At 45.4% G+C, this 19,747-nt stretch overlaps 1 protein-coding gene across 1 annotated transcript in view; it reads left to right on the top strand.

Moving 5' to 3' along the window:
* The window catches only part of GRM7 (glutamate metabotropic receptor 7), a 714,388-nt gene that overhangs the window by 495,382 nt on the left and 199,259 nt on the right, over positions 1 to 19,747 (top strand). The window contains exon 5 of the mRNA XM_084829832.1: positions 3,371 to 3,511. Within this exon, the coding sequence (XP_084685958.1) occupies positions 3,371 to 3,511 (141 nt within the window). The remainder of the gene's footprint in view (positions 1 to 3,370; positions 3,512 to 19,747) is intronic.

Below are 19,747 nucleotides of genomic sequence, written 5' to 3'. Positions count from 1 at the left end.
AACTGCTGTCTTTTAACATTTTTGATAGCTACTTAAATACGTTGCAAATGAAAAGAATTGACATAGGCATAGTTTTAGGGAAGTGCAACAGATACTTTCACACACAAGTCTATACCTATTTGTCTTACCACCAGGACACCTTCACATCATTCAGCTCCATTTGTGATCCATTCAGTGCTGGCTGATTTCAGTTCATCAAGCAACCCTGGCAAAATGGGACGGGGTGTTGTTGTTGTTGTTGCCAAATTTCTCATTAGGGGGAATTCTCCAACTATTGGGAAGGGCCAAAAGGATGCTCAGAAAACTTTTGTCTGAGGGAATCATAGAATAGTAGTCATAGAATCATAGAATAGTAGGGTTGGAAGGGGCCTACAAGGCCATCGAGTCCAACCCCCTGCTCAATGCAGGAATCCAAGTCAGAGCATCCCTGACAAATGGCTGTCCAGCCTCGTCTTGAAGGCCTCCAGTGTGGGAGAGCCCACCACCTCCCCTTGTAATTGGTTCCATTGTCGTATTGCTCTTACCGTCAGGAAGTTTTTCCTGATGTTCAGCCGGAATCTGGCTTCCTGTAACTTGAGCCCATTATTCCGTGTCCTGCACTCGGATGATCAAGAAGAGATCCTGGCCTTCCTCTGTGACAACCTTTCAAGTACTTGAAGAGCGCTATCATATCTCCCCTCAGTCTTCTCTTCTCAAGGCTAAACATGCCCAGTTCTTTCCGTCTCTCTTCATAGGGCTTTGTTTCCAATCCCCTGATCATCTTTGTTGCCCTCCTCTGAACCCTCTCCAGTTTGTCTGCATCCTTATTTATTTATTTTATTTTATTTATTTATTTCTATACCGCCCAATAGCCGAAGCTCCTTCTTAAAGTGTGGTGCCTAGAACTGGACACAGTACTCCAGATGAGGCCTAACCAGTGCTGAGTAGAGGGGAACTAGTACTTCCCGGGATTTGGAAGCTATGCTTCTATTAACGCAGCCCAAAAGTGCATTTGCCTTTTTTGCAGCCACATCACATTGTTGGCTCATATTCAGCTTGTGATTGACAACAATTCCAAGATCCTTCTCGCTTGTAGTGTGGTTGAGCCACGTATCCCCCATCTTGTAATTGTGCAGTTGGTTTCTTTTTCCTAGGTGCACAACTTGGCATTTATCCCTGATAAATGTCATTCTGTTTTCTGCCCAGTGCTCCAGTCTATCCAGGTCACTTTGAATTTTGTTTCTGTCTTCCAAAGTATTAGCTATCCCTCCCAGTTTGGTGTCATCTGCAAATTCGATCAGCATTCCCTGCACCTCCTCCTCCAAGTCATTAATAAAAATGTTGAAGAGCACTGGGCCCAGAACTGAGCCCTGCGGTACCCCACTCGTTACCTCTCCCCAGCTTGAGAAGGTCCCATTGATAATCACTCTTTGAGTCCGATTCTGTAGCCAACTGTGGATCCACCGGATCGTTGTTTCATCTAGCCTACTTTGAGCTAGTTTGCTCATCAGGAGATCATGGGGCACTTTGTCGAAAGCTTTGCTGAAGTTGAGGTATATGATGTCTACAGCATTCCCACGGTCTACAAGGGAGGTTACTTGATCAAAAAATGAGATCAGATTTGTCTGGCAGGACTCGTTTTTGACAAATCCATGTTGGCTTCGAGTAATCACGGCATTGTTGTCAAGGTGCTTCCAGATGGATTCCTTTATCATCTGCTCCAGAATTTTCACTCAATATTGAATGAAACTGTCATGAAAGGGATTTTGACTCAATATTGAATGAAACTGGCAAGAACTCCACTCTTTTCCTATACTCTGACAGTGCAATCATGTCAAGAGCTCCATTATCTTTCTGTGCTCTGACTGTGAGACCTCTCTGTCTGGCCAAACTGAAGCAGCACATGGTGATGCAATCGCCTGTGTGTCTGTTATCTCAAGATAGCCCTGGCAGCCCTGGCCTTCAAGGCCAGAGTAAGACTCAGTTAATTGGGCTGATCGATCTCAGCTTTGTTCCTGTGGGGACTTCCCCCCTCACTCATAGGGTTTGGGAATGCTGCTGGAGTCGGCTTGTGATCGGCTACAGGAAATCTTCCTGGAGTTGCCAAGGGTCTGGGGATAAAAAAGGGAGACTAGGAGCTGCCCAGTCATTTCTGCCTACCTGTGCCGACTTGCCTTCGGGCTTGTGAGTTCTTGGATCCTGGATTGGATCCTGTCCTATCGGGAGACCCGTACTTAGGTAACATATAGATAGACTAAGGTATTGCTTTGTTATTTTTGCCTGGAATACTGTTCCAAAGGTTCTCTTTGATCTTTCTAAAAGTTTTATCCCTTTCCCTTTCCCCCATGTAAATAAACACCATCTCTATCTCTAGAGATGCTTCCTTCCAGGTATGCCTCAGTGCTTCCTTCCAGGTATACCTCAGTACTAAATTCATCACCCTCTGCTTGGAATAGAGGGTACCAACTTGGAGCCTTACTTCCACACCCTGCGTGTGTCCTGAAAGGTCTGAGAGGCTCCTGGCTCAGGCTGAAGTGGATGTAAAGGGGTGGTGGCAGTTTACTGCATAATTGTTTGTCCCCGCCTACACTGCAGGGAGTTTGGGCAACCCCTTTCTCCACTGTGAGTTCATATTGATGGATGAAGGAAACAATAGGCTAAGAGGGAATGATAGGAAAGAGTAGAAAGCTGTGTGTGGGTTTCCTTCCAGCTATACCTCAGAAGTAAATTCAGTGCCTTCTGCTTGGAATAGAGGGAAGCCCTTGCTTCCTTCAACAATATTAAAATAATAATATATATTAAAACTAGATATACAGCAGCATCTGAAATTCACCTTATATAGGTAGAGAAATTGGAAGGGAAATTTTGCCATATATTCTCAGGGGGGCTAAAATTGTCCAATGGTTTGGGGGAACCAGAAAAAGAAAATTTCTTTCTGAGAAATTTCTCACAAATTTTGGCCCAGCTCCATTTCCATGCCCTCTCACCAGCTAGCCATTAAGCAAGCAGCTAATTGTAACAGATTTCACTTCTTCAAGTAATCCTGCCCCATCTATTGCCTCAGCTTCCCACATCTGAAGACTGAAGAACCCAATAATGCCCCTGGAGACTTCGCTCAGCTACTATGCCTCTCCTAGCATTGACTAGTATGGGATCTTGAACAGCTCTATTTACTGATGCTTCCTCTTACTAACTGTTAATGCATGAGCACCAGATAGTTTAGCTGTTCTACTTGAATGTTTTATTCCTGGTTCCACAAGATCTTGCAAATCCTGAAGCATCCATTTTATATATGACTTATATAATAATAATAACAATAACAATAACAATAACAATAACAATAACAATAATAATAATAATAATAATAATAATAATAATGTATCTCTCTCAGGATTTGATACCTACTTTACTTCCCGGACATTGGAGAACAACAGAAGAAATGTGTGGTTTGCGGAGTACTGGGAAGAAAACTTCAATTGCAAGTTAACGATTAGTGGGTCAAAAAAGGAAGACACAGATCGTAAATGCACTGGTAATTTCATTCTCTTTGTCCTTGTCATGATGCTGTATGTGGCCTGCATTGAAATGTCTGTTGTAGCTGTTGTAAGGAAACCTGATAGGAGACAAATTGAAAGAGAGAGAGAGAATTTTGATAGGTTTAAGGAAAAATGGGAAGAGAAGCATAAGCCTTGCAAGAAAGGAGAAATAGATAGATTATGCAAAAATGCACTCTTTCTACTTCTGCCCGCCCGTCCAGTAGTAACTGACATTTTTCATTGATTTCATGCTCGCACGAGAGAGGTGGTTGTCTCATTTTGAATGTTTTCTTTATACAGTTATATTTTCAAAGAAGAATACCTTTATAAATGCTGGACTGGAAAACAGCAGTGCTTTCTCCTGACCTAAAACAGAAAGAAATTGTGTGTTTCTCAATGAGAGGTATTCTGAGTAGTGATAGAAGGCATCTCACTTTGAGGGTACAAATCTATATGATATGTGAATATAAGAACATGAGGGAAGAGAACAAAGGTCTGTCCAGGAAGCCTCCTGCTTTCCACAGTGGGAACTGAAAATTCTGTATAGTCATCATGATGATTTACAACCACTGATAGACCTTTTCCCATGATAGTAGTAGTAGTAGTAGTATTAACATTTATTTATTTATTTATTTATTTATTTATTTATTTCATTTCTATACCGCCCAATAGCCGAAGCTCTCTGGGCAGTTTATAGAAGTTAAAACATTAAAATACAATATACAAAGTTTAAAAGCCATTTACATAAAAGCACACAGACAATATACACATACAATATATAGCTAAAAATGACTTTGAACAGTCGGACATAACTAAAGACACATCTAGGACCGATTAAAACTCATCATATGCTGCCAAATGCCTGGGAAAAGAGAGAGGTCTTAACCTGGCACCGAAAAGATAACAAAATTTCTAATCCCCTTTTACAGCTATCTAAACTACTGGCCATCATCATGTCTTATGCCAGGCAGTTTCATAAACTAACTATTGGTTGCTGTCTGGAAACTCCTGCCTAGCACTTTGATTCTGTATCCCTGTATTCTAGTATTATGAAGAGGAGAAAAACATGAATAAAATCCGCTTCAGCATCTGTGCACTTGTTTGATGTTTACTCTAACCCAATAAAATGGCAAAATCACAGTCAGAATGTGAACAGCTCATACAACAGCATGAAATTAGCACATTAAAATGACACATTCCAATGCTCCATAGACACCCAGCATTTTTCAAAAAAATGTTTTGCCATTCTCTGTAGCTGAGCAAACTGGTCTGCATATAGGAGGGATTTGTGTTTTTTTACAAGCTTAGTGCCACCATGGGGGACCAACCAAATGCTATTGTACCCAAAGCAAGGTCTCTCTTGATGATCTAAAGGGGTGGAAAGGGAGATATAGAAATAGGTTTTCATGAAATGCTAATAAACTGGTAACCAGTGCAAGTAATTCAATACTGGTATGATGTGATGCTCATAGGAAGTTCCTGTTGAAAACCTAGAAGCAGAACTTTTTTTTAGAAGCTGACATTTCTGGACTGTCTTCAAGAGTAGACTTATATAGAGCGCATTACAGTAATTCAAATAAGAAGTTATCAGGTCGTACGTGATGCAGATCTCTGTTCTCTTAAGTATGGACTGTGTTGGCACAGCCAAACCTGGGAAAATGCATTAGCGCCACCGCATCTCCCATACAATGACCAAATCTTTGAGCTACTTCACATGTTACCAGGCAGTAGAAGATGTATGAGTGACTCGTGGTTACCCGTCTGTGGAATTGAAATAAGTGACTTATCTCAAAGGGTTGTAGTGAAGGGAAAAATAAAATGGCCCAATCCAACACAGAAACACATTGAAAAATTCTGATTTGGAAAGGCTTCAGTGCTGAACTCTTTGCTAGATCATGAAACAAAAATTGCATATAGCATTTGGCAAATTAAAAGTTTAGCCATAGGATTCCATTAGAATTTCTGAGACATTCATGTAGATTTTGGCATTGCGGTTAGAAACGTAGGAAGCTGCCTTACACCGAGTCACACCATCAGTCCATCTAACCCAGTATTATCAACACTGATCTGCAGCGGCGCTCCAGGGTCTCAGACAGGATTTTTTCTAGACTTACCTGGAGATGCCGGGGATTGAACCCGGGACCTTCTGCATACCAGGCATGTGCTCTGCCACTGAACTAAGGTCCCTTCCCTAAACATCGAAAGCGGCCTTACACTGAGCCAGACCATTGGTCTACCTAGCCCAGTATTGCTGACACTGACTGGCGGCGGCTCTCCAGGGTTTCAGGTAGGCATGTTTTCAGCCCTGCCTGGAGATGCCAGGGTTTGAACTGGACCTTCTGCGGGCAAAGCAGGTGCCCTGCCACTGAGCCACCACTGAGCTTCAGCGCTTCCCCTGGTTAAAAATATACACCTGAAATGTATATAGAATTAAAGAGCAAAATATATTTCACAATGGGAAATCTGTGATCAGATCTCCTGCTTGTGTGTGTGTGTGTGTGTGTGAATCCAATTGGGGCCATGATGCATGGTTACCATGGTGCATAGGGTGGTTTATTTTAACCTTTTCTCCAATGCCATTTTCCTGATAAAGCGGCCATCCACAAGCTATTTGACCCTGGGGGAGAACATAATCTTCAAAGGGGACCTACAATCACCTTCCTCAGTGCCATGCTCACAGTCAGATGGGGGGGGGGGTGCAGCTGCTATTACACTTCATAAAAACAGTATGTGATCCTATAATTACTGATTTTCCACTGATTGTCCCAGTCAGGCAGGGGTTCAAGAAATGAGCCAGTGGGGCTAGTTTAACTGTGCTGGGGTCGCCCTCTCCTTTCTCGGCTGAAGCACCATTCTTGACAAACTTGGATCGCCGTCTCTTTTGACATGAAGCACTGGGGTGATTCCTGCCACAGCATAACTCCCACCTCTCCTCAGAATGTGTGGTCTGCATCATGTGGGCTCATCCCCCAGACAAGTTCCCCTCTTTCCCCCTCCCCTTTCTTTTCTAATCAAAGGCAGGCAAGGGATGGCCCTACATCATGGGCCTTGCCCTTAGGGGGCGGTCTCCTCACATCCCACGATGTGCTGGGGACGTGTGAAATAGATGGCCAGGCAAAGGCCGCTAGGCAAGGCACGAGCCACAGCCTCACCCTGCCCCCACACACTCAATCCCCAATCTTTGCTCCAGTATGATGCTTCTTGGCTGCCTTCATTTGCTGGCCACAGCAGCTGGGACTCGCACAGACCTGATGCAGCTGATGGGGCACGTGCTCTTCTCCTTGAAGGAAAGAGAGGCCCAAGAAGAGGTGTTGCCACTTTAAATAAATAGTCCTCAGGCCGCCTATCCAATGGCCTAGGCCAGACACATGGGCCAGGATCATCACCTGTATCTTCCTCCCAATGGGGAGAAAGGGGAGTAAAATAAAATCATCCTGGCTAGAGGACCACAGAACACCAACATAAGAGCATTTTGATCTTTGTGAATTCTAGTATAAACTTAGCTTATCTGCACCTCCCTGATTAATGTGTAGCTTAGAATTTTGTTTTCGGCTAAATGTTCAGCTCAAGAAACAAATCAAAATACTTTTAAAATGCATATTTTGAGAGAAAATCATCTCTGTAAAATGTGTGTTTTGAGAGAATGTGTTTGAAATAGATATTTAAATGCAAGTTTGGGGCAGATTTTTTTTAATGCAGATTAACGTAGAAATGGGTAAGAATTGACTTATGGGTGAATACATGCCAAAGTGAAATGGACCAGAAATAGATTGGGTTGTCCATCCCTACATCAGAAAGTATAATGAGCTGTAATATAAGGTATTAAAATATTCTGAAATGTATATCTAGCCTTGTGAGAGAGCAATTGTCATAACTTTGACAGATATGTGTGATATCCAGCACACCAGAAGTGACCTTCATAAAAGTTCTTTTAACTCCAGCAGCATTGCCAGAGGAGCCAATTTCATTCCAACACAGAAAATGAATAAGGCTTTTGAAGCATTTCTGGACACGATTCCAAAACATACTAGAGCCTAGACTTGGAAAGAGTTTTAAGGCTGCAATCCTTTACCCGCTTACCTGGGAGTAAGCCCCATTCAAGTCAACCAGTACTTCTGAGGAGACATACATAGGATTGTATTGTAATGCTTTCTGTTTCTTCCTCAGTGGGCAGCAGAACGTTTATTGCACCTACAAGAAAGAGGCGAGACACAATTTTAGAGGAACTAGGACCACAAATTTTATTAGTTTACATTAAGAAGTGACTTTCGTATATCCCTAGGATGGGCTCTGACTGTGCCAGCGGCTAGCTGGCACATTTATGGGCAGAAACACACCCAGCCTGAGGGGTGGCATGTCAGCCTCACCACCCCTCCGGACTGCCCCTTATGGGGGAGGTAGACCTTCCCCTGTCACCCCCTCCCGGTGCCGCCAAACACCTGGGTGAGTGAGGTGAGTTGGTCTCCCAGGCAACCCTTATCCCCCTGCTGAGACGCAGAACCTGTTCGCAGCACCCTGAGACGCAGAACCACAAGGTGCCTCTGCATGCACACCATCCCCAATCTCGTTCTCCTTTGACCATCCTAGCCACCAACTGAAATGTGACCTATCATGAAGATTAGACCTTATTTACCTGCAGGACATGCCCTGCCCCATTAACAGTGTGAAGTAGGCAAAAATACACACAGTCGAGGCCAATCAGACTGTGAGCCAAAAATTCCTACATGGCTCCCAAAAGGGCAACCGGTTGGCACCCACACTGCTTAAAGGAGGATGGGAGGGAGCCGCAGAAGTGAGAGATTGCTCTGGGAGAGGCGTGGGGCTTGAAGAGGCTTTGCCGGCTCCTCCCCTATGAGTGGCACCACTAGGGATGCCAATGGCATCCCAAGACGTCTCCTCACCCCACCCGCCCACAACACACACACCCCACAACCAGGCAGGTTGGACATGGGGATAGGGCATTTCTCTGCCATCCCTATTATTTCCTCTTAAATATATATATATATATATATATATATATATATATTTGTGAAAAAGCTATAGGGTGTCTGTTTTGTTGCATGCACCTACAGGTTGCTGCAGCTACATCCCTGATGTTTTCATTACCTCCATTTTGGTCTGTGGGATGCGCCACTTAAAAACATTTCTTGCTTTGGAACTCAAAAGTAAGCCCCACTATATTCATAGGTCAATGAAGTGAATCACCCTATAAAATACAGAGTGATGTACATTCAATTGAGTTTAGGTTTAGCTTCAGTGAGTCAAACTGCTAAGCTTATTCCCAGATAAGCAGAAAATAAACACATTTTGTGCAGATTAGTGCTTACTGCAAATAAAATCCACAGATATTCAATTACATGGCAAGGAAACCCATTTATTCAGTGTCAACATCTTTTGGATATTTGCTATTTAGAAATCATGGTGCATTCAGGTTTATTGTTCGGAATCGTCACTTAGGGGATGAATCTTAAGTGAATCCTATAGAATAATCCCAGAATTGTTACTCTAAGAATGTAAAAACTGTATTAGTCTGTTTGATATTGCTGATACTTCTTATGGCATGGAGAGCAAAAGCTCCTGGTACTATCAGCCATTTTAGAGAAACTGTTGTTGTAACTGTTAACAAAAATGTTACAGGACTGGATCTGTCATTCCACAGCTTGAATCCTGTTCTTGGGCAATTGCCGAAGATGATAAGAGGCAATCATATGTGATTACTGATTGTAAGTGTTACATGAACACCCACCACCACCACAAAACTATTTTAAAACCTAACATAGCATAAATGCTAATGTAAACATAAATGTTTCTGTTAAATGCCTAAAACTCTTTCAGAGTTTTAGGCATTTAGGAACAGGGAGCTTAAGTGGATGTCTCAAAGAGAGGGAAGAATCCCAGAGGGAAAGAGCTGGCACTCTATTCAAACAGTGCTATGTGTGTATAGAGATGGATTGCATGCTTTCACTCCCCACATATATGTGCTGGATCATCTGATCCATCCCAAGGTGTGAGAACAGCAAACCCATCAGCCTGACTTTCCAAACAGATCAGACACAGAGTGAAACCTTCCCTAAAGACCTTGATATAGGGATGTACGAAACACTTGCCTGGTTTTGACCAGGGAAATCCTTGACGGGGGGGGAGGCGATCCGTTCCTCCTGCCGGAATCCTGCCTGGCTGGCTCTGCTCCACCGCAGCTCTGCAGAGCCACCAGCCAGGGCCGTCCGCAGCCAGAGTTCCGGGCATGGATGGGCGGCTGCAGACGCAAAGGGCGGCCGCCTAACAGGCCGCCATTTCACAGTGAAGCTGCTGTGATAGGCTTCGTAAGTATTTACGTAGCCTATCATGGCAAGCCAAAAAAACCAAGAAAACTAAACAGCGTACGCAAATGGTGGCAGCTATGGCGGCCGCCATCTGCGTTCCCTATTTTTAGCCGTTTTAGCCTACCTAAGTATTTACGTAGGCTATTACGGTGAAAAAAAGGGGAATGCAATTAGCGTAGTGGGTGCTATTTGCGTTCCTTTTATTTTCGCCTTAATATCTTACATAAATATTTACGTAGGCTAAAACGGCTAAAAATAGGGAACGCAAATGGCGGCCACTGTAGCCACCGCCATTTGTGTACGCTGTTTTGTTTTGGGGGGGTGTTTGGCTTGCTGTGATAGGTTACGTAAATACTTACGTAGCCTATCACGGCTATGATGAAGAAGCGAATGGCGGTGCGGACAGCAGCAGGTAAGTGCTCTGTTTCGCGCACTTTTCGTGGGTTGGGGGGGCGGGGGCTTTGTTCCACCACGGATTTTGGGGGGCCGAACGCACTGGCATTCGGCCTCACCAAGGTACATGGTGGAATTCTTTGACATCCCTACCTTGATTAGGGATGTCAGAGGATTCCACCACAGATCTCGGGGAGGCCAAATGCCAGCGCATTCGGCCCCCCGAAATCGGTGGCGGAACGGTCTGCCCCCCCACCCCCCTGGGATGAGACTTACCTGGGGTGGATCTTCCTGATGGCGGTGGCTCTGGTGGTGGCTCCGGTGGCAGGGCGGCGGCAGCGGCGGCGGCGGCCAGTGTTCTGACCGGCCGCCGCCGCTGCCATTTCCATTTTTTTTAAAAAAACGTGATAGGCTACATAAAGATTTATGTAGCCTATCATGGCTAAGTTTTTTTTAAAAAACGTGATAAGCTATGTAAATGTTTACATAGCCTATCACGTCTGACTTTAAAAAAATAACAACAACGCATGTACGCAAATGGCGGTGGCCACGGCCGCCGCCATTTGCGTTCCTTATTTTGGCACATCTTAGTCTACGTCAAGATTTACGTAGACTAAGACAGCGAAAATAAGGGGGAACGCAAATAGCATAGTGTCCGCTACTCTATTTGCGTTCCCCTTATTTTCGCCGTCTTAGTCTACATAAATCTTGACGTAGACTAAAACGTGCCAAAATAAGGAACGCAAATGGCGGAGGCTGTGGCCACCACCATTTGCGTACGTGCGGTGTTTGTTTGTTTTTTTAAGTCAGCCGTGATAGGCTAAGTAAACATTTACATAGCCTATCACGGCTGACTGCAGGGATGCAAACGTTGGCCTGCCTCTTGGCTACGGCTGCCGCCATTTGTGTCCCTGCTAGCCAGCATTGGAGGCTCTGCAGAATCCCTGCGGAGCACAGCCGGCCGGCTAGGATTCTGGGGGGGGGGGAGGAACGGAGCACCTCCCCCTGTCCAGGATTCCGGGGGAGGGACAGAGCGCCTCCACCCCCACCATCAACATAATCCGCGAAAGGTAAGTGCCTTTTGTACATCCCTAACCTTGATAAACCTGAGAAATCATGCGGGTGAAGGCTTTCCAAATGATACGATTGAGCTTGGTTGTTTAGATCTTCATAGGCAATTATGAGGACCTTAACCCATGTGCAGAACTCAATAGGAAAGTACTGTCCATCTTTCAACACTGGTGTTATATGTTCATTTCAGCCAGGAGAGAGGCAGGCCTGTTGGTAGAAAACGAAGATTGTTTCAAGTATGTTGAGTAAGTCAGATGCTGTTTTGGTTAAAACCATCATTGGAGATGGTTTGTAGTAGCAGAGGTGGGTAAGTCATGGAAGATGTTTACCAGATGGTTCCCTCTTGTCAAGAGGCAGGCCACTGTGTTGAATACCAGCTGAAGCTTCAGTATAGTCTCTATCTGCATCAGGGGCATCATTAAAAGAAAGCCCACCTGGGCATGGGCCCCGGATCTTTTTGAGCTGTGAGCCAGATCTTTTGAGCTGTCCTAATTGCCATTTTTTACATTTTCCCATTGACTTGCATTGGAAAACAGAAACGGCCATAACTTTTTTAGTTTGCATGATAATATATGTAATTTGGAGACCTAGTAGCCCCCATGGGGCTGATTGAATCTGCCCAATTTCAGGCAGTTAGGTCCAGTGGCTTTTGTACTAGTCACAGGTAAAATTTTCTATTTTCAAGAAAATATGTCAAAGCAAAGAGCTATATTTTTTGTGTGCTTCCACATAAGTGCATAGAGTTTGGGGACCTGGCAACCCCTACAGAGATGACTGAATCTGCCAAATTTTAGACAGTTATGCCTAGTGGCTTTTGTGCTAGCCACAGGTAAAATTTGCTTTTTTCAAGAAAATGTGTCAAAGCAAAGAGCTATAATTTTTTTGTTCTTCCACATACATGCATGGAATTTGGAGACCTGGCATGCTCTATGGAGCTGACTGAATCTGCCAAATTTCAGACAGTTAGGTCCAGTGGCTTTTGTGCTAGCCATGCATAAAGTAGGGATGTACGAAACACTTACCTTGCTCCATTCCGGGACATCCGGGAGGCGCTCTGTCCCTCCCCCTGGAATCCTCCCTGGCTTGCTCCGCTCCACGGTGATACAAGAAATCAGTGTGAACAATGGCTACAATGTGGGCAGACACTGAATGGCATCTCTTCTCTTCTCTTCTCTTCTCTTCTCTTCTCTTCTCTTCTCTCCCTCTCTCTCTCTCTCATTCTCTCCCTCTCTGAGACAAACCCCCACACACATATACATACTATCCTCCAGCCCCAAACAGCCACCATTGCTGTATTCCCTGTTTCTTCTTGCCTGAGGCCCTGACTAGACATGATGTGCATTCCAAGTACATCTTTTTACTCAAAATTAACCCCAGGACATGGTGAGTTTCAGTGTAGGAACAACAGTGGAAAAGATGGCTGCTTAGACCTTTTTCTGCTCAAATTCCACCCTGTAGCTGCTATTCCACCCACAGTGGAAATGATATAAATTCTGTTTTTTTGGTTAAAAGCAATCTGTTGAGGTTTGTTGTTGTTTTTTTTTAAAAAAAAATGTTAGTGAAAAGATACATATAACTGTGCAACATGTCTAGTTTGGGCCTCGGTGCTGATTTGACAGCAAAGACAGAGGAGCTTGCACCATAGGTCATTCTTACTATTTTCCCCTGCACTGTTAGCAGAAGTGCCTGAATAAAGTAGGGGTGGACGAAAGTCACTTACCTGTCCTCGAAGCTTGTTTGTGGTGGGGGGGAGGCGCTTCGCTGCTCCCCCCGCGAAGTTCAGGCCGGGGGGGGAGGCTTCCCGCCTCGCCCAGCTGAAATTCAGGCCGGGGGGGGAGGCTTCCCGCCTCGCCCGGCCGAAATTCAGGCTGGGGAGGAGGCGCCTCACCTCGCCCGGCCGCGAACTCGGAAGTTTTTTTTTTTAAAAAAAAAAACGCCCCCTGATAGGCTACGTGATGATTAACGTAGCCTATCATGGCTAGATCTGCAAAGTCAGCCATGACAGGCTACATTAATCGTCACGTAGCCTATCACGGGTGACTTAAAAAAAAAAAGCGCGTACGCTAATGGCGGCCGCCATAGGGAGCCGCCATTCGCGTTCCTTATTTGGTCGCTGTAGTCTACGTAAATTTTTATGTAGACTACAGCGACCAAATAAGGAACGCGAATGGCGGCTCCCAATGTGGGCCACCATTATCCGTACGCGCTTTTTTTTTTTTAAAGTCACCCGTGATAGGCTACGTGACGATTTACATAGCCTATCACGGCTGACTTTGCAAATCTAGCCGTGATAGGCTACGTTAATCGTCACGTAGCCTACCATGGGGGCATTTTTGTTTTTTTTTCTTTTCTTGGAATTGCGGCGGCGGCAGCCGGTCGAAAGACCAGCTGCCGCTCCCGCCCCGCACGAACACCCGCCGAACCGCCGGCTGGACCCGCCGCCGGGAGGGACATTCGGCAAAGGTAAGTCCCGTCCCGGGGTGTGTGTGTGTGTGGAGAATTTCTCCCCGAAACTTGTTCGGGGGGCCGAACACGTTGGTGCTCGGCCCCCCGAAGTTTTGGGGAGAAATTCTCTGCCATCCCTAGAATAAAGTAGACTAAATTCAGAAAGTGAAGGGCTTGGCAAACCTTACTGAGTCACAAACAGATAGTCCCCTGGCTAAGCTGCCAGAAGTATAAAATAGCAGAGCAAATCAGGTCAGGCTTCTAACAGAATGAAACCACTACTACTACAGAACATACTAAACATGCTTAACTTTTTATACACACACACACACACACACACACACAGATGTTTAAAAAATAAACTTACTTGGCTCTACCAGGCCACTAGACAACATTCCCCCCTACCCCCGTTATGAAGCATGTTTGTATCTGAGGTTCTCTGAAGCTTCCAGAGCTGTTCATTAGCTCTGCATCCTGAATGACCCTTGCTTATTGCATCTAGGTAACTGCTTAAAAACCTCCAAGGACACAGTAAGCCTTAGCTTGTACATAGTACCTTGCAGTGATCACCTGCAATTACTATTCTAACATGCTCTTACACACTTTTTGGAGGGTTGTACAGAAGGGAAAATGCAACAAGAGTATCAGGATCTCCCTGTCTGTGCAGTCTTCTACCAGACACCACATGAGAGGGATTTCTCCACTTTGTACACTACTGAACACGTAAAATAAAATACGTATTATTTTATGTAATTCTGTTTGCTGTTTTTACTTTGCAAAGATATATAGGCACAACAGTATTTGCAACAGCCCTGAGTGATTCTGCCTAACTTTAATGAACCAAGTGTCTTTGGGATGGCATGGCTATAAATGAAGGCCCAACATTTGACTGCAAACATAGCGGTTTCCCCTCATTAGATACAGTTTTAAGTGTTGCCTGCCTTGTGCTCAACAAGACATAATGAAGTGATATCAGGGTGGCTTCTCCCTAAATGTCATCTTGTTGAATGGTAGGTGACTCAAAGAGCTTTTCTAATTATCTGCAGACTGTAATTGGCTTGGAGGTGCAACTCAGTTAATGGTATAGAGAATAAGCTGATTGGGGGACGGGGGAGAAGCTGTAAATGGCCGCTATTTTGTAAAAGACTGAGCCCTGTATGTTTTGCCATAGAGAACAGAAATGTGTCAAGCATACATAAGGCATTAAGCATCCAGTTCTGATCTCCTACATAATTCTGGCATCACCGAAGCTGGAACAAGAGGAGGAGGCAGAAAACAATGAGAAAGCAAACTCAGTCCAGGTGTTTATTTATGTCTTTTAAAAGAGCACAAAGGATGCCTTTTAAGGAGCACAAAATCAAGTGTTCTTTGGAAATGAAAAGCTTTAAATTGGACCTACGTATCATTTTACACTAGGTGTCTGTGGGCCAATATGAATTGTGTCTTTGTTTTCTTCACTGCATTCACATATGTACATTCTGTCAATACACTCAAGGAGGTTTAGGTGGTTTATAGTTTTAAATACTAAAATATTAAAACAACAAAAAGAAATAACACAAGAAAAGGATAGAATCCTCTCAAGCCACTGGCAGTCTTTCAAGATATAGGGATGTACGAAAGTCACTTACGTTTCGCGGATTATATTGATGGTGGGGGGGAGGCGTTCCGTCCCTCCCCCCGGAATCCTCGAAGGGGGGGAGGCGATCCGTTCCTCCCCCCGGAATCCTCCACGGCCGGCTGTGCTCCGCGGCAGCTCCGCAGAGCAGCCAGTCAGGCCCAGCCAGGTCAGAGCCATCCGCAGCCGGATTTCTGGCCACGGAGGGCTCTGGGGGAAAAAAACAAACAAAAACCGCATACGCAAATGGCGGTGGCTACAGCCGCCGCCATTTGCGTTCCTTAGTTTGGGCTGTCTTGGTCTACATAAATATTTACGTAGACTAAGACGGCGAAAAAAAGGGGAACGCAAATACTGTAGCAGACGCTATTTGCGTTCCCCTTATTTTCGCTGTCTTAGTCTACGTAAATGTTTACGTAGACTAAGACAGCCCAAACTAAGGAATGTAAATGGCAGCGGCCGTAGCCGCTGCCATTTGTGTATGCCTTTTTTTTTTTACCCAGTCATTTTAGGCTACGTAAGTTTTTACGTAGCCTAAAACGTCTGGGTAAAAAAAAAAAAAAAAAGCATACGCAAATGGCGGTGTCCATAGCCGCCGCCATTTGCATATGCCTTTTTTTTTTTTACCCAGACATTTTAGACTACATAAAAACTTATGTAGCCTAACATGTCTCTATAAAAAAAAAAAACTGTGAATGGCGGCGGCAGCCGGTCGGAAGACCAGCCGCTGCCGCCCGGAAGATCCGCCCCAGGTAAGTATTGTCCCAGGGGGGATCCGCAGGGGGGATCCGCGGGGGGTTGGGGGGTGGCAGGCCGTTCCGCCACAGATTTCGGGGGGCCGAATGCACTGGTCTGGCATTCAGCCTCACCGAGGTCCGTGGCGGAATTCTCTGCCATCCCTATTCAAGAACTGATGTCATCATGATCTCTCTGCCCTGGGTTTTCTCTGCTTCTTCAACCCTCACAAGGTCTTTATGAACTGGCAGTTTTCAAGAACCACAGTAACATACAGTCCTTTAAGAATGGAAGTGGGCAGAAAACAAAAGAACATAAGTTATGCTGAGATAAAATCTACCACCACAATCCAAATCATCTTTAAATTGAAATATGTCTCATTGATTTCAGTGCAGCTGATTTTTGAGCAAATGTACTTAGAATCACAGCCTTAAATGTTAAATTTTGTTAGTGTGAAATAGCCCAAGGCATTCATGGGAATAATAGGGATGTACGAAAGGTACTTACCTTTCGCGAATTATGTTTATGGTTGGGGAGAAGGCATTCCGTCCCTCCCCCCAGAATCCTCGCTGGGGGGGAGGCGCTCTGTTCCTCCCCCACCCCCGGAATCCTGGCTGGCTGGCTGTGCTCTGCAGCGATTCTGCAGAGCCGCCGTCCAGCTCCGCCAGCAGCCGGACATCTGGCTGCTGGCTAGCAGGGACGCAAATGGCGGCGGCTGTAGCTGCTGCCGTTTGCGTCCCTGCAGTCAGCTGTGATAGGCTACGAAAATGTTTACGTAGCCTATCACGGCTGACTTTAAACAAAAACAAAAACATGAGCGTATGCAAATGGCGGCAGCCACGGCCGCCGCCATTTGCGTTCCTTATTTTGGCACGTCTTAGTCTACGTAAACATTTACGTAGACTAAGACGGCGAAAATAAGGGGAACGCAAAAAGCATAGCGTCTACGCTATTTGCGTTCCCCTTATTTTCACCGTCTTAGTCTACGTAAATGTTTACGTAGACTAAGATGTGCCAAAATAAGGAACGCAAATGGCGGCAGCCATGGCTGCCGCCATTTGCGTACACGCGTGTTTTTTGTTTTTTTTTTAAAGTCAGCCGTGATAGGCTACGTAAAGATTTATGTAGCCTATTAAGGGTTTTTTTTAAAAAAAACTAGCTGTGATAGGCTACGTAAATCTTTACATAGCCTACCATGTTTTGTTTCGTTAAAAAAAAAAAAAACTGGAAATGGCGGCGGCAGCAGCCGGTCGGAAGACCGGCTGCCGCCGCACCACTGCCGGAGCCGCCACCAGAGCCACCGCCACCGCCAGGAAGATCCGCCCAAGGTAAGTCTCGTCCCGGGGGGGGGGCGGGCCATTCTGCCACTGATTTCGGGGGGCCGAATGTGCTGGCATTCGGCCTCCCCAAGATCTGTGGCGGAATTTTCGTACATCCCTAGGGAATAAAAGCCAAAGAAGTTGGTGTTTTGATATTATTTTGTGATCACTGAGGGAACTGTGCCTCCCCCTCCTCCCTTCCTTCACACTGGGGAAACTTTTAGACCGCTTCTTGTAGGGATGGACGAATCTGTCAAATTCGATATTGATTGGGTTCTCATTTTTCAGGCTGTACCAGTGGAGGCTGGTGGCTCCGATGTCAGTGAGGCAGTGAATCCACTCCGGGTTTCAGTCAGAACCAGTTATAACTCTGAAGAAGCTATCCAACCTTGGGTAGATCCTTTGGAGTTTTGATTGAAACCCAGAACTTTAAGCTTGGTCAGCAGAATAAAGGTTAGTTGCCCTGTTCAGTCCTCATTGGGAACTGTAACAATAAAACTTGTTGGAAGTAGCCTAGAGAAAGATAGAACCTAATGAGGAAAATAAAGCCCCAGGGGTTGATTAGCTTGAGAGCTTTTCTACTCTAGGCTGTTAATCCGCTGTATCTACTTTTGATCCGAGCACTACATGAAGAGCATTTCCTTTCCTGCTTTTCCACTACATAACCTCTAAGTGGCACTGTGGTATAGTGGAAGAACACAAATACACAGTGGAAATAATAGTTTCTTTCCCTTTTGCAGTTAAAAGCTGCATGTTTCCTGCTCTAAAAAAACTCACCAAAAGTGCTCATTACACAGAAGCAAAACAGGAGGGTCATGCCTTTGTCTAAAAAACCCATAGACAACCATGAGCAGAGAATGATGAGCATATGATAAAAGCCTCATATAGAAAAACCCTTATATTGAAAGAAATAAGTGATCTGAAAAGTTGCAATGGACAGAAAACACACACAACTTTACTAGCATATTCCTCCTTAGGGAAAATGCGATCTGAGACATTTTGAGCAACTTTGTGAGTCACAATTCAAATCTCAGATCAGAAATATGATTCAAAGGTGCAGGTTAAATGCATATAAAGCAGGGATGGAGAACCAGGCCTGTGCAGGTCTCATGGAGATGTGAGAGGCCCCACCCTCTATCCCAAAGACCACCCCCTCTCCCGGCAGCAGAGAAAGGCAGGCTTTCTGTAATGCAGGGTGAAGAAACACTGCTCTTATCTCTGATGACTGAGTGATCAGAGAAAACAGGGGCAAGGGATTCTCTGCCAGTGGTGAAGAAAGGCTGCCTTTCTCTACTTCTGAGAGGGACTGCCTTTTTGTCCATGGAGAGGAGTTTCTCCCTACATAGAGAGGCAGCAATGATCACTCTGTGCCTTTCCTTGTACAGAGAAACTTCCCTATAGGGATGGTGCGGGTGCTCAGCTGAGCCTGGGAGTCCGATGAACACTCCCCTGCTCATGCCTCTGGGCTGTGCCTGCTGAGCTGCTTTCCCCACTCCCCCCCTGCCACTCCCATGCTTGCCAAGCCACCGGCGCCTACCTGGAGGCATTCCCGGGGACCTGTCATTCCCACAGTCACAATTTTTCCCACAAAATGGAGACTCTCGGGAACCTCCGTAAATGTAATATTGCACACATAGCAGCTGTAAAGGCCCTGTCTACACGATATTACAGGTGTAAATGGGCCTGTAGGTGACAGGTTGGTACCGGTGGCTCAGTGAGCATGGGGGGGGCGTGAGCATTTCCGAGGGTGTGCAAATGGGGGTAGTGGATGGGTGGGTGCCTAGAGAACCAAGACGGGTGTGTGTATCTGTCCATCTGTACTTGCCTATGACATCAGGGCGCAAGGCTTCAGGGAAAGGGCACTGTGGGGAGGTTTTGCCCCTTGTAACAATATGAAAGAATTGCTGGATTCATCCTGAATGAGTTGTACTTCCTGGGAGGAACCAGAAAGTAGTTAAGAGCAAGACCCACTGCGTCTGGCCTGGGGACAGAATCTGACACAAGGCAACCAGATAAGGCACAAGGTAATTCAACATGATAACCCACTACCACATAATGTCTAGATGGACAGCGGACAAATACTGAGACATAACAGAAGACATCTAAGGGAAACAATGGAAGAATCTGGTGATGCCTGATGCCATGAATTCAAATGGGGGGCAAGCATGTAACCAGTGGAGGATTCTGTAGGATGAGACAAGCAGGGAATCCTTGCCATGTGCTGACCAGGGCAGAGACACCCCAGAGGACAATACAGGGGAGAAGAATGCAGAAGAAGAGAGTGCAGCAAGGACACACTCTGAGTCTACAGGGGAGCAGAATAAAGGGTGG

Source organism: Heloderma suspectum, chromosome 2 (assembly GCF_057233095.1).
Source record: "Heloderma suspectum isolate Gila_16-S chromosome 2, 16-S_ref, whole genome shotgun sequence".
In the NCBI taxonomy this organism is placed as follows: Eukaryota; Metazoa; Chordata; class Lepidosauria; order Squamata; family Helodermatidae; genus Heloderma; species Heloderma suspectum.
Note: the sequence above shows the minus strand (reverse complement) of the source record. Positions and strands in the feature narration are given on the sequence as shown.